Source organism: Falco peregrinus, chromosome 5 (assembly GCF_023634155.1).
Source record: "Falco peregrinus isolate bFalPer1 chromosome 5, bFalPer1.pri, whole genome shotgun sequence".
NCBI lineage: Eukaryota > Metazoa > Chordata > Aves > Falconiformes > Falconidae > Falco > Falco peregrinus.
In genome coordinates, this window is record NC_073725.1 from 67,547,485 (window position 1) to 67,560,588 (window position 13,104).

Sequence of the window (13,104 nt, forward strand, 5' to 3'; positions counted from 1 at the left end):
ACACCCTCCGTGCGGGTGCCTGAGCCGGAGCTGCCACCAGCGCCTCCCACCTCCTGCTCCTTTTGCACGCAAGCAGCCTGCCGAGATGACCACATTCACTGCAGGTTTAGCTCAGACCTTGGTTTGAAAAGGCACTGCTTAAAATACCAGGGAGCAACGAGATCTACGGCTGTCAGAGGCTCCCAGCCTGCTCCAGGGCCCGGCTCTTTTCCCTCGTCCTAGGGCACGAGCCCTTTCCCAAAGCACCCGCTGCCAAGGCCGACGCTCTGCCTGGCAGAGACTCCATCAACACGTCCAACACGCATTCCTGGAGACATCCAAGCTGCACTGTTGGCACAGCGGTACCTGGCACTGCCAGGCCTCTCCCAGCTGCCTGATGCCAACCGAAGAGTTAACAGCTTGCTGAAAGCCTCCTGGGGCACGCAGAGTCCTTGGGAGAGGAGCAAGCTACCCACCCTCTAAACAAGAGTTTGCTTGAACTGTTTCCTGATAAACTTGGTTCAAAATGCAAAGCGACCATGGAAGGTGCTTGGATTTTATTCAGGCCTTTCTCTCTCCCATGCATAAAATTTTAGGAGAGTCTCAAAACCACCAGTTTCAACAAACGGAGAATCTACCCGGCTTAAAATACTGACTCTCTTCCCCAGCAGGGCGAACACCCCACAGGCCCCCATGCTCCATCCGCTCTCCCGAGGCGCGTGGTGCAGTGGGAGGGCAGCACCCTGTGAAACGTTACTCACCAAGTGTTCCCGGACTGGAGGACACACGCAGGCCTGCACGGGCCAGCACCGCTTCCAACAGACAGGGCTGAAGCGTAACGCTCTCCCTGGCAAACCCGAAGGGCAACAGGTATGGGGAGGAGATGGGAAACACTTCTGCCATCAGCCCTTCGGGCTGTGATGGTCTTTGAAAGATCAAGCACAGCTTGAAGGGGCTGAGGAAAAGGAAACTGAAGGAAGTAAGGGCTACCTGCAACGTGCCGTGCTTCAACACTGTACGGCCGGTCACCACCTTTGGTGCTGACAGTCACAGGCATGTGCCAGCTCCTCCTGCTGCAGGAGGTGGGTACCAGGGCAATCCCTGCACAAGTAGGTACAGCAAGGACAGAAGACAACCCTTCTCACCTAGACGGAGCTCCCCGAAATTGCCGCATCCAATCTTCTTGCCGACCCGGAAGTTGGGACCCACCATTAAGACTCCCGAGTTGGTTCCAGCACTCCGGCTTCCATGACTGCTCCTTCCTCCGCCTGTCTTGGACATTCTTTTACCTTCCTCCAGCTCCCCTTTCCCTCCTCTCTTATCAAAATCCATAAGTTTGTGATACCCCGGCCTCTCCACGGTTACGCTGCTGCCATACAAATCCCAGAGCTGCCGAAAGTTGAGGGGTGAGGAGGAAAGAAGCAGGGCTCTTCTTGGTTAATACACCATCACGGTGAGCGATGGGAGAGTGGGGCGTGGAGAAGAAGGGATAAGTGGCCACCCGCAGGTGCTGGGCTACTGAAATGTTAGTGCTTTCCAAGGTCCCGCCGGGATTGTCATCATCGCCTGTTACACGGAGTTCTTTGGTGGAGAGAACATCCTGCAGAGAGGGTCCTCCCAGCGTGGCTCCTCAGTCTCCCAGCTGTGGAAAGGAGAGGAAGAAAATTAGCACGAGGAACCTAGGAGGCAGAGGACAACAGGGGTCACGGGCTCCAGGCTCCTGCCCCCCGGATAACTCCCGCAACGATGAAGGGTGCCACAAGTGAAGGGTGGGAGAAGCTGGGGTTATTGGGACCGTTGCAGGGTGCCCCACGTCTAAGATGCTGGCATAAATAAATAAAAGTCTGACCACAGCGGCAGGTAAAATACTTGATGAGCACCCTCCAGATCAGAGCCAGCGGAGAGTCACACAGGGAGAACAACGTCCCCAGGAGGAAGGGCTGCTGGCAGCAGGGAGACCTTCAGAGGCACCAGCCGAGGCGCTTGGGGCCAGACTGCCACTGGTCAGACCCAAGAGCCCCCAAGAACGGAGGACACACGTAAACCACTGCGTTACAGGGCAAACCACGCCAGGCGTGCAGTTTCCTATGAACTGAAAAGAGGATATTCTCCCCAGGCGGCTGCCTGCTGGGAGGGTCCCTGCGGGTCCAGAGGTTGTGGCCAGCTGAGTCAGAGCACTTCCCCCCAGCACCAGCCTCCGCTGCGGCTGGGCCTGGACTTTTGTGCCAGCGATCCTGCGCCAGGACGCGTGGGAGAGGACCCTGTTTCTAAGCAGCTGTACATGTGTGTGGAATGACCACACTCAGGGCTCCCATGACAGCCTGCCCAGGTCTGCCACAGACAGTGGCAAACAGGAACCCAGGACTGAATGACACCCTGCTTACCTCCACAGCAAGCTCCCGATTGCCGTCTCTTCCTCCTCTGCTCTCGCAAACAAACCTTGATTTTAATTGCAAAGCTCGGAGCAAGGCACAGTGGCCAGCAGGGCTGCTGGCTACACCTGGGCAAAAGCTGCTGTGACACTTGCTGAGAGTATCTGAAAGGCTGTGGATGCTTGTTCGCTCAGTGGTTGTGCAGCACCTTGCCTACCTTGTGTGCAGCTCCCAGCACTTCCCAGTTAGGCTGGTGGGAAGCCCCATGCTGGTGGACAAACTTGGGGTTCTCCTCAGCCCCCACAAACAGGCAGGACTCAGCTCAGCCCCTCAGACCAGGGAGGTCCTTCCCAAGTGCACACCCCTGCTCGTTGCAGGTGGGTCAAACTAAATGGCCTTTAAAAGGTCCTTTCTGACCCAAACTATTCTGTATTACACAAGCCCCCACCATGCAGCTGATGGTGTTCACACAGGCACAGCTCCACACCGAGGGGAGATCAGCCCCTCGCTCCCTCCTGGAGGGGCAGGACAAGGACCATCGAGCAGCTCCATGCCCAGGGAGCCACGCTCCCAAGAGGGAGCCGCGCTCTCCCTCCATCCAGGACTCCCACCAGAGCTGCCTGGGGGAGGTCAGGCTCGGTCCCTCCTCACAGGGATGCCCATATGGAAGGAAGACAGAGCATGCCAGGAGCAGGACAGCAAGGAAGCTAAACATGGGCTGGAAAGCACAGAGAGTCAGGCAGGGGCTGGGTGCACAGTGGGAGGCCATGTGAGACTGGCAGACTGAGACAAGCACGCACTGCCTGCTTCCCCCCGGCGCTCATCCTAGAACCACTGAACGGTTTGGGTTGGAAGGGACCTTAAAGATAATCTCGTTCCAAGCCCCCTGCCATGGGCAGGGACACCTTCCACTAGACCAGGTTGCTCAAAGCGCCATCCAGCCTGGCCTTGAGCACTGCCAGGGATGTGTTTCTGGTTTTGCTCCCAGCTCAGCCCTTGCTGCATTTTGAGCAGCCGAGCTGGGAGGCAGCTCTCACCCCTCCCTGCCCACCCCCAGCCCCATTCCCCCTCTCACCACCTTCCCCCAAGCCTCTCCGTGCTCCCGTGACACCCACCAAGAGCCCTTGCTGCTGTGGCCTCATTACCTGAGGGTTAAACAAGCAAACCCCCACCCCTCCAGCGCTCAGACTTCAGGAAATGAGCACACTGCAAGTCCTGACGCTTGGCCAAACCCCGTAAAACTTTTTATTGGCTCTCAATAGCTATTAATAACAAAAAAAGGTTTCTTGTGCTAAAGGGTGCATGGGGGGAAATGGGGGAGGGTCTAACAGCAATAGAGGGAAAAGACACCCAAGCCAAAGCTCAGCATGGGGGCATGGGGGAAGGACCAGCCACGTAAGGGTCTGTGGACAAGGGAGCTGCTCCCTGGGGCTGCCCCGCTCCCAGTCCTCACCTGACACGAAATCCTCACCAGGGACCACCACACCGTCCACAGCATCCCAGCAAAATGCTGCTGGTCTCCAGGAGGAACTGGAGCTGCAGGTACCAAAGGTGCAGGGTGCTGGTCCAGCTCCTTGGGGCTGTCACGGGTGCATGACGCCCATCTGTGGGACCTGCCCGTTCAAGTACTGGGGAACAAGACTTACACATGGGATGGGAGCCCCTGCCTTCCCCTGCAGGCTCTGTCCTCCAGCGCCCACCACCACTGGAGCATCACCAGAGCACAGCAGCCCAGGCCACCCCCAGCAGTCCAACACCTAGGGACTATCCTGCTGCACCCGGCACCTCTCGACCGAGGGAAACTGAGGCACACAGAGCCTTCCAGCTTCCCCAAAGGCAGGCAGCCGCTGGCTCCTGCCCTGACGCTACCTTCCCCTGGCAGCCAGCAGGCTCTGTCCCGTGCCAGCAGGAAGCGAGGTGGGAGCGGCAGTGGCGCAGGGCTTCCCTGCGCTTTGTTCTCCCCTAGCCCCGAGCGCACATGGCTGACACGTGATATCCTGCTCATTCTTTGCTCCCCCAATAATTTCCGCTCGGGGTTCGGTGCATTGATGGTGCCCTCCTGCCCGGCTCACACTTCTTCCACCTCTGCCGGCCTCGTGCAAGGACGCCAGAGAGCCATTTCCCCCACAACTTCCCAGAACAGGCGGCAGAGCACAGCTCTGCCCAGGCACCTCAGGAGCCACCTTCCCGGACGTGGCTCCAGCCACGCACTGGGGAAGGGGAGGCAGCCGGCGATGCGTGGGCCACAGTTTCATACCCCGTTTTCATTTTGAATCAGACCTTTATGTTCAGTCCCAGGGGATTTCAGGCCCAGACTGTTTGCACAGTCAGGCGGCCGACAGCCAGAGCTGAGGGAGCTCCAGCCCCCGCGCTTGGGATTATTATTTTTTTTTTTTTAAAGTTATGGGCCAGTCTCTGCAAGTTAATTTCAGACAATGGAGTGCAACAGAGCCCTAACAGAAGAGAAAAATAAATACAGTTTCCTGCGAGCACTGGGAGACTGTGCCGTCTCCCCTGGCTGACAAACACAGGCAGCGGTGTAGCATGACTCTCCAGCCCTGCCTGCACAGCAAGCCCCTGCCCCGGGAGCAGCCCTCCCAAAGAACCCAGCTCCAAAGCCTAATTTCAGGCACCTAGGCCAGGGCGATGACCAGCGAGGCCACCGCAGCGACGCCCGCGCTGGGGCTGCGTGCCAGCCCGCTGCCACACTGCAATTCCCCCTTTCCCAAAGCTGGGCGGGCAGAGCAGCAGGAAGCCACGTCCGTGTGAGTCAGGCCAGGGTAAGTGATGCTCCTTCAAACTCTGCCCACCAGCCTCCCCGGTGGGTGAGCCACTGGAGCTGAGGGCTAAGAGGGATCTATTTTTGCATCTGAAAAGCGCCAAGGAGAGCGATGGCTCTCTGTACCTTGGTACAAAAGCAGGACCCACCTCTCTGTGCAGTGTCAGTGACCGGTCAGGTTTTCCATTCTGTGCCATAAAGAGACCTCTAGCCTTTAAAATTGAGAACAACCTAATTAGAAACAGAAACCTTTGGTAAAATCCCAGGACTCCCACTGCTCTGGAGCAAACAGCCCTGCAAAATCTGTGTGTGTTAAAACACAACAGCCTTTGGATGAGCAACAGGGACCCTGGGTCCTACCACCCAGCGTACCAGCATCATGGGGAAGATGCCTCTGATAAAACTGATGGCACATTGTTGCATTTTGAACAGGAATCCTAACCCAGAAGGTCACATCGAGGCAAGCAGCCTCAGAAAAGCACCTTCTAGGCTGGATTTGTTGGCCTGGTATCAAATCTGATACAAGACGAGATTAAGAAAACTGCTTTCTCTTTGAGGGAGAAGGGGGACGAATAAGAAAAGAAAATATAAATAGGCTTGAAGTTTGGTAGAATAAATTCCAAAGCAAGCTGTGGGTGAGCACTGCCCTGCAGTGTTTGCAATGCAAGTGCTCCAAGCCAAGGAACCTGAAAGTGAAATAAGCTGCAAACAAGTGCAAGTGACTTCAGCACCTCCCCAAAACAAAACCATAAAAACAATGAAAGTACCATAAAGGGGGCTAAAATACACTCAAGCAATCATCTGAAACCCAAAGAAGGGGTTCATGACATTTTTGTTGAAATAGTGGGTTGCTTTTATTTGCCATCTGGTTTTAAGTATGCCAGGTCTGCTCCAGTCCCATTTACAAGCTTTTCCCTGCAGTCATGAGGGTGAGAAAAAAGGGCTTGGGGGTGGGGGGCTTTTGATTGGGTTTGGTTTTTAGAGGAAAAAGCTGCAATTCTAGTGCCAGTTCTTGTCTCTGAGACCTGTGACTTGGGCTGAAATATCAAGACTCGGGAAATTTCCGGCCACATTTGCAAGCATAAAATACTGAAAAGTTGTATTTATTTATTTATTTATTTTAGATTTCTTTCCTGTATAGCGAAACCTTGTGGCTGCCGAGAATGGACTTGTACCATACCATCTGGGGCACATTGTTCTAGGCCCTTTATACACACACAGTGTTCCTGCCCAAAAGAGGTTACAATTAAATGGGGCAAGACAAAAGAGGGGAAGAAGAGGAAAAAAATAGCATCCTGGAGCAGGGCAGTGACTGGTGAAGGTCAGGGAGCAGGTCTGTGGCAATGCTCAGAACAGATTCCAGGTGTCCTGGACCAAACGGCACCCGCCGGCGGATGCAATGCCGCTACCAGCCACAGAGGCTCGACTGTCCTGAGCCCTGATCTCTAGCAAGCCTTTGGGATGGTTCCTTGAAGCCAGTTTCCTTATGTACTGTGTGCACTTTGCAAGAAGAGAAACACAGCTGCATCCAGATGAAAGAGAAAGGAACGCTTCTTGAGAGCACAAAAAAAGAAAAGCCCTTGACACTACGCAGCTCCAAGTACAGATCACTGCCAATTAAAAGCTAAAAATAATCACAAACACCCTGATGTCCCAAAGGATGACCCATCAGCTGGCTCCCAATGCAAAAATCCAAATCAAAAAGCAACTGATGGCCTTACACAGCTGAAAAGAAAACCCAATAAATTTTAAAGTTTAAGAGGCAGATGAAGTCTTAGCTTACAAGGAGATCAAAAGTCTTAAAACAAAGCAAGATCCAACATCTTTAAAGCAAGCTGCAGACAGTCCCAGATGATGTCTACAAAGGTCTGTAGTTAAAAATGTATTCCAGTCTTCCGTGCCGGCAGCCAACCCTGCTCATGACTAAACGGGAAAAAGCTGTGCCATGACACAGAGGTTTCCCAAAAGGAGGGGTCATGGAGTCTCACCAGGCTTCCCACAGGAGACCCCTGTAATGGGTATGGTCAAGCCAGAGGTGGGAGCGGAGGCACTGGAGGGACGTGGGGGCAGTTCCCTCCTCCGGTGGGAGGACAGGAGAACCGGGGCGTTCTGATGCAGGCACCCTCCGAGGGCTCAGCAATGAGAAAGGCAATGGGCTGCTGGAAGCTTCTAGGCAGCCTGCAGACACTTGAGCTCTACCCAAGTGCACGGAGACCAGCCTCCACACACCATGGCGGTGCTGCTGGGGCCCTCTCCATCTGGCCCACAACCCACATGAGGCCTCCAGAGACCCAAGACAAGCAGGACAACTCTTGGTTCTCATGCACAGCTCTTGACGAGGGGCTTTCCAGGTCAAGCAGGCTCTGGAGGGGAACAACTCATCTGAGGCATGAGCAACTATAGAATGAGAAACAGATGCTGAAAGGGGGAAAAAAAAAATAAATAAAATGTTCATTCCAACCTAATGCTGTGAACTGTAGCAGGATGAAAGGTCCTCCTAGGATGGAGGTTTGTGCCCATACCTGCATCCTCCACTGGGCCACCATGCCCACGTATGCCGGTGGCAGTGGGGAGCAAAGGCCCATACAGGCTGGAGGAACAAGACAGAGCCTTGTGGACAAAGGCTGTGCCAGCTACTCCAAAGGACAGGGACTGGCCATGAAGTCACCTTCTCCCACCATCTTTTCTCTGGATCGAAAGGAAAAACCTTCTGGAGTGTTCCAGTGCAGCAGAAACCTGTCACGCTGGGTCTGCAGTATCCTGTGCTCCACAGGGCTGGCTGAGGTCCTTCCTCTGGGCTGAAGCTCCTCACTTCTGCCCTTTCGACAGCAGAAAGCTTTGAGGAAAAGCCTGCCCATACAGCCACCACAAAAGGGAAATCCAGTGGATTTTCCAAGATGTAAAAATAATGCAACTACTTCTCATGTTCTGGAAATTTTGTGCTCAGGCCAGATCTGTCCAAGCCCAACGCTAGCATTTGTTGCAGGACAGCCAACGTGATCAGTACAAGACAACCTGTACGGAGTGACAGCAAGCACATACACATGCGTAAAGACCCAGCATGACCCACTGTTATTTAATTGATGTTTAAGAACAAACTACAAGCAAACTGGAACTAGGCCACCTTTACAGTGAGGGGGAAGCATTCACACACCTTTGGCAGCAATTTAACTTCACAGGCTCAAAACTCCTCTCTTCCACAACCAGCACAGAGCTCTAAAGCCAGGGAGTGCCTCACCCCCAGCCCCGCAGCAGTAAGAACCCACTCCCCAGCCCGCCTTTCTTCCCCTTCACCTCTGCACGCACACACACTGCCACAGCCGTCAGCCTGGTCTGAGACAGCCGTGTCTGACGCCGTGATAAACCTGGTCCTGCTGCTACTTTGCAGAGACAGCACCACGCTCCAGAGCATGCTGCCAAGCTCCCTGTGACTCAAGCCTTAACATTTATGAGAAAAATCCATGCTGGGTAGATTTTTAAGGAAAAAAGACAATTGGTGGGAGAGGTTTTTTTGCCTTTTTTTTAAATAAAGATTTCTTCCAAGACTTGGACTTGGGCAGTTTACAGCAGCCTTTTGCTTGGGCAACATGAAAGCCATAAGCTGCAAGTGTAAGCTCCTCGCCCTGTCTTGTGCTGCTGGGCTCCAGCAACACAATGGGCTCCAGAGGCATCTCCTGAGCTTCCTCCACCCCTGGACACGCACCTCTCCTCCAAGCCAGACACAGCAGCTCACCAGCAGCTCCTTCCCACAGCAGACACGCTGAAGAGACATCCTGACCCCTGTCCAGGGGAGTTTCCTCCATGAGCTGGAGAGGCAGTGGGGCTGTGCAGCACTGAGCTTGCTCCACCTTGCACCTTCACCAGCTACAGCTCCAGTCACGAGAGCAAACCGCCCAGGACAGCAGAATATTCCTTACGACAAAGGCAAACTGGCTCATTATGGCCCAGTTTCCTACCAATCCCTCAAAAACAAAAAATAAAAAAAAAAAAAAGGAAATTTGAGTGCTTTGACTGAGGAACTCTAGGTACCTGGCAGAGAAGGGAGTTCTGGATGTGAGCATCTGACCTGCCACAGCACAGGAGAGTTGTGCCAACCTCATCAGGATGGAGGGCTGGCTGTGTCTCACAGACAGCCCCTGCAGAGGAGTTGGAGCAGCAGGGTAGAGGTGAAGGGGCCTTTGTCCTGGGAAATCCCTTAAAAATCAGGAAGTCCTGAAAGCAGCTGCTTTGCTACCAACGCACGATGTCTGTGCAGTTTCTGCGGATCACAGCCACAAGAACATCATCCCCTGACCCCAGCAGGGTCAGGTTAAGCAGAGATGGCGTCCAGGCCTCCTTGCAAGCTCCAACGTTTTTCCCAGCTTACAGTGAGGTGGGAGCCAGCACAGCTCTGTTTACTCTGTTTCCTCCTTTGTGCGTTCATGTCGGTGTCAGCACAACAGGAAGCTCTTGTTAAATAGTTCGTTACTTAACTGCTGATGCAGAGCCACTGGGGAACCCAGGCGTAATGTGCAGCGTGTTTCGAGAGGTGGGGGAGCCTCACAGTTCAAGTTCAGGGCTTTGAGAATTTGAGATTTTAGAGCTCGCAGCTCTGCCACTGCCCCCCTGATGATTTGGGCATGTACTGACTTCCCGGCCCTTCACATCCCGGCCATTACACTGGGATACAACTCCCCTGCATCTGCCTCGTCCATTTGAGGTCCCTGGGGAGATGCTTGGCTCTTTCCCAGCTTTGGAACAGTGCTGAGAGCTCAGCAACCTTCCACCCTGCCTCCTCCAAGGCTTCCTTCAGAGAAAGGACGAGAACCCTGTAACTACCTGAAGAAACTCCCCACCAAGCAGCAACACCATCCCGTGAAATCCACCCACCATACCTGCACTGCTGCTGCCCACACGCAAGGTCACCGGCCTGCTGGCGGCGAATATCCAACGGTCACAAATGGGCTTTTTGGATCCTCACATCACACCCACCAGCCTGCTGGGCCCAAGGAGCAGCCCTCGCCTGAAGCCCTACAGCCCATCTCCCCGACTGCTTCTCAGAAGCTGTCGCATTCCTCGTTGCACAAACATGGACACTGGTTCACGTCTATACAGTGCTATCAGACTGAGTCATCGATTACACAGCAGACACAGTCCTATCACCATGGTCACTACCAGAAGTGTTTGAAGCAGTTTCTCCTTCAACACAGGAACAGATACAGCTGGTGTCCCCCTCCAGTGAACAAACACCACAGAGTGGTTTCACTTTTGGCCCCACTATGTTTACCATTAGGAAATTTGCAAGGGCAGTTTGTCCAAAACATGGGGTTCCTTCCTCCAGGTTGTTTCTTGAAAAGAAATTTAAAAAAAAAGAATGAAGCCAAGGCTAATGTTTCTACCAGAACTTCTTCTAGTGTTTGAGGGGGGAAACAACCACCAAACCCACAAAAACTTAAACTGTAGTAGCAAAGCTTTTAATCCAACATGATCTGAGCATCCTTGTTCCAAACCTCCTCTCCCTTAGCGGCTTCCCAGATCTTCAAATGAGAACGTGGTATGTCCATGAGGAGAAAGGCCTCCACCCACACGCTGCAGCTCAGCTCAGCGCCTCACGCAGTGGGCACAGGGTGCTCCCAGCACCTTCAGCCTCATCAACCCCTTCTGCCTCTGCTGCACCCAATGGCCAGGCTCTCACCCCCCCTGCGCAGCGGAGAGGTCACACACAGTGAACACTAGTCTTAGCAACATAATTAAAAAAAAAATCTCACTAAGAGCAAATAATCAGACATACCATCACCTCCAGCTGTACAGTTAACACAAAACAAACAGAAAAATGACTGCTAGCAAATGAAGCAGGAACACGCTGAGCCTCAGTTAAAGCATTTACCATGCGTAGCTGTACTGCTCCCAGCACAGACCATCAGCCAGCCCAAACAGCTCTGCGTTTCACCCCTCTATCTGTGGCTCTCAGTCATGTCCAAAAAAAAATCCAAGCCACAAAAATACCAGGATTTAAAATAAGAATAATAATAATAAAACTAATAAAAATAAAGTATTTGAGTTTTCCCAGGAGTTGAGCTGTGCTGTGAAGAAGATGGATTTGTCTTTCTGGCTTCCTCTTCCAGCTATCATGTCTATTAAGCTTTTCTCCAAATTAGAAGTGTTCTCTTGTTACTGGCTATTCCTTTCCCCAGGAGACTTTTTTAGACTGTGCATGCCGGTCAGCTCTTAACCTACAACAAACCAAGCTCCAAATCTCTTCAAACTTATTTTCTCCCAGCTTCCAAACACAAATATGGCTTTTAAATGGATTACTGTGAAATTTCAATATTAAACAAACAAACAAACAAACGGTTCGTGCCACATCATTCCCTCCATACTGAAGAGAAGAGTAAAGTTTCAACACTGCAGCACAGAACTGCTTCTACTGAAAGGGAGTCCCACTTCATAGCTTGAAGGCCTCACCAATGCTCAGCTACACCAAGTTCTCACAACACAAAATCTGTAATGACTCACACGTGATGTCATTGAGATCTTTGGAGGATACCAGCTAACCATCACCCTGCTTTCTAAAAGCAAAATCTCTGCTGTTCCTCAAACTCCAGCACCACTAACAGTGCAGTTCGTGCTGGGCAGCCCAACCATCCCAATCCCTTGCTGCCCAAGATGCTGTATGTGCTCACAAACCTGGATCGTGCCGTGTCCCCCTAATGCAACGTCAGCAACAGCCCCAAAAGAGTGGGAGCAAAACTGCAATCTGTTCTCTAAACACAATGAAATGAAATTAGTAGTAAAAAACAAGAGGAGGAAAGCACCAGTAGTAGTGTTTTCAGTTTCCAGCGGAGCCCAGAAGGCAACACTCTGAGCTGGTAGGAACTCACGTGAAGGTGTGAATTCCCCACGCTGTTGTGATTTTAAAACAACTGCCTCCCCTTTTTGGGAGAGGGGCACGGAAGAGCCAGACAAGCCGCATGCTGGAGAACACCCCTGGACCAGCAGCCGGACAGCTTCACCCTGAAGTCTCAACTGCTCACACCACAGCTCAGCGTGGACGGGGAAAGCTCCCTGCCTGGCAGCGGGTGGGCAGGCAGGCAAGCAAGGATGCGTATGTATAGCATCAGCTCTACCAAGAGTCAGCTTTCTGGCAGCAGTTCAGCAGTAATTATGTTGCACCCAAAAATATCTAATGAGGAAACAGCCCCCTCTCTAACCAACAGCAGAGGGACCGTTTTGATGCATGTTTGCTCCCTGCTTGCATAAGCAGAAATGGAAATCAATGTGCTTTGGACAGTTCAAATTCAGAACAACCCAGATCCTCAACGTTTTTGAACACAAACAAGCTTGTGGAGTCAACAATTCTTCTAGGGCAACTCCTAAATCTCTCAGTAAAAGCAGCCACAAAGAAAACTTCATGAAGCATCTCTCCACTGCTGCAAGCTGCTATGCAATTTGCTCCCAGCTGAATGCAGAATTTCACTCTTTTTGTTGGATCCCTGTCCAAAGCAGTTACACCTGGACGGAAAGTATTAACTATGCTTTTACCAAGGAGCCGGAAATACCATGATGGAAATTTCAGCAGCAGCACAGGAACCAGGCAAAAAGCTAAAAATACTTCTATAGGAAAAATAGTAATAGTAAATATACACATGCTAAAATAAGACCAGATCTGAAAACTAGGCTGGAAGAAATCAAACACAGCACAAGTGAGACAAACACATCGAAGAAACAAGCGCTCAAGTGTCGATTCACTTTTTTGGACTCGTCAGTTATGAACTTAAGCTTCCAACTACAGAATTCATAACATCAGAAAACACACCAAAGCTCTGTTAGAGAGACTTGAAGGGAAGCAGTTTTTTGTTGACTTTACAGACCCCTACTATACACCCTGACTTACCCCTTGCCTGACACATGATTGTGCCCAGCCCTAGGGCAGCCACCTCCCTTCTCGAGCCACATCCATCTCAGGAGCCGTTCCCATGGTCCCCATGCCCGGTC

General features: G+C 52.3%; 1 protein-coding gene across 3 annotated transcripts in view; it reads right to left on the minus strand.

Annotated features, from left to right (window-relative positions):
- The window catches only part of CSNK1G2 (casein kinase 1 gamma 2), a 46,420-nt gene that overhangs the window by 14,863 nt on the left and 18,453 nt on the right, over nucleotides 1–13,104 (minus strand). For all 3 annotated transcript variants that reach the window (XM_055806542.1, XM_055806540.1, XM_055806541.1), the window contains one exon: nucleotides 1,125–1,621. In XM_055806542.1, coding sequence (XP_055662517.1) covers nucleotides 1,125–1,311 — 187 coding nt within the window. In that variant the 5' untranslated portion in view covers nucleotides 1,312–1,621. The remainder of the gene's footprint in view (nucleotides 1–1,124; nucleotides 1,622–13,104) is intronic.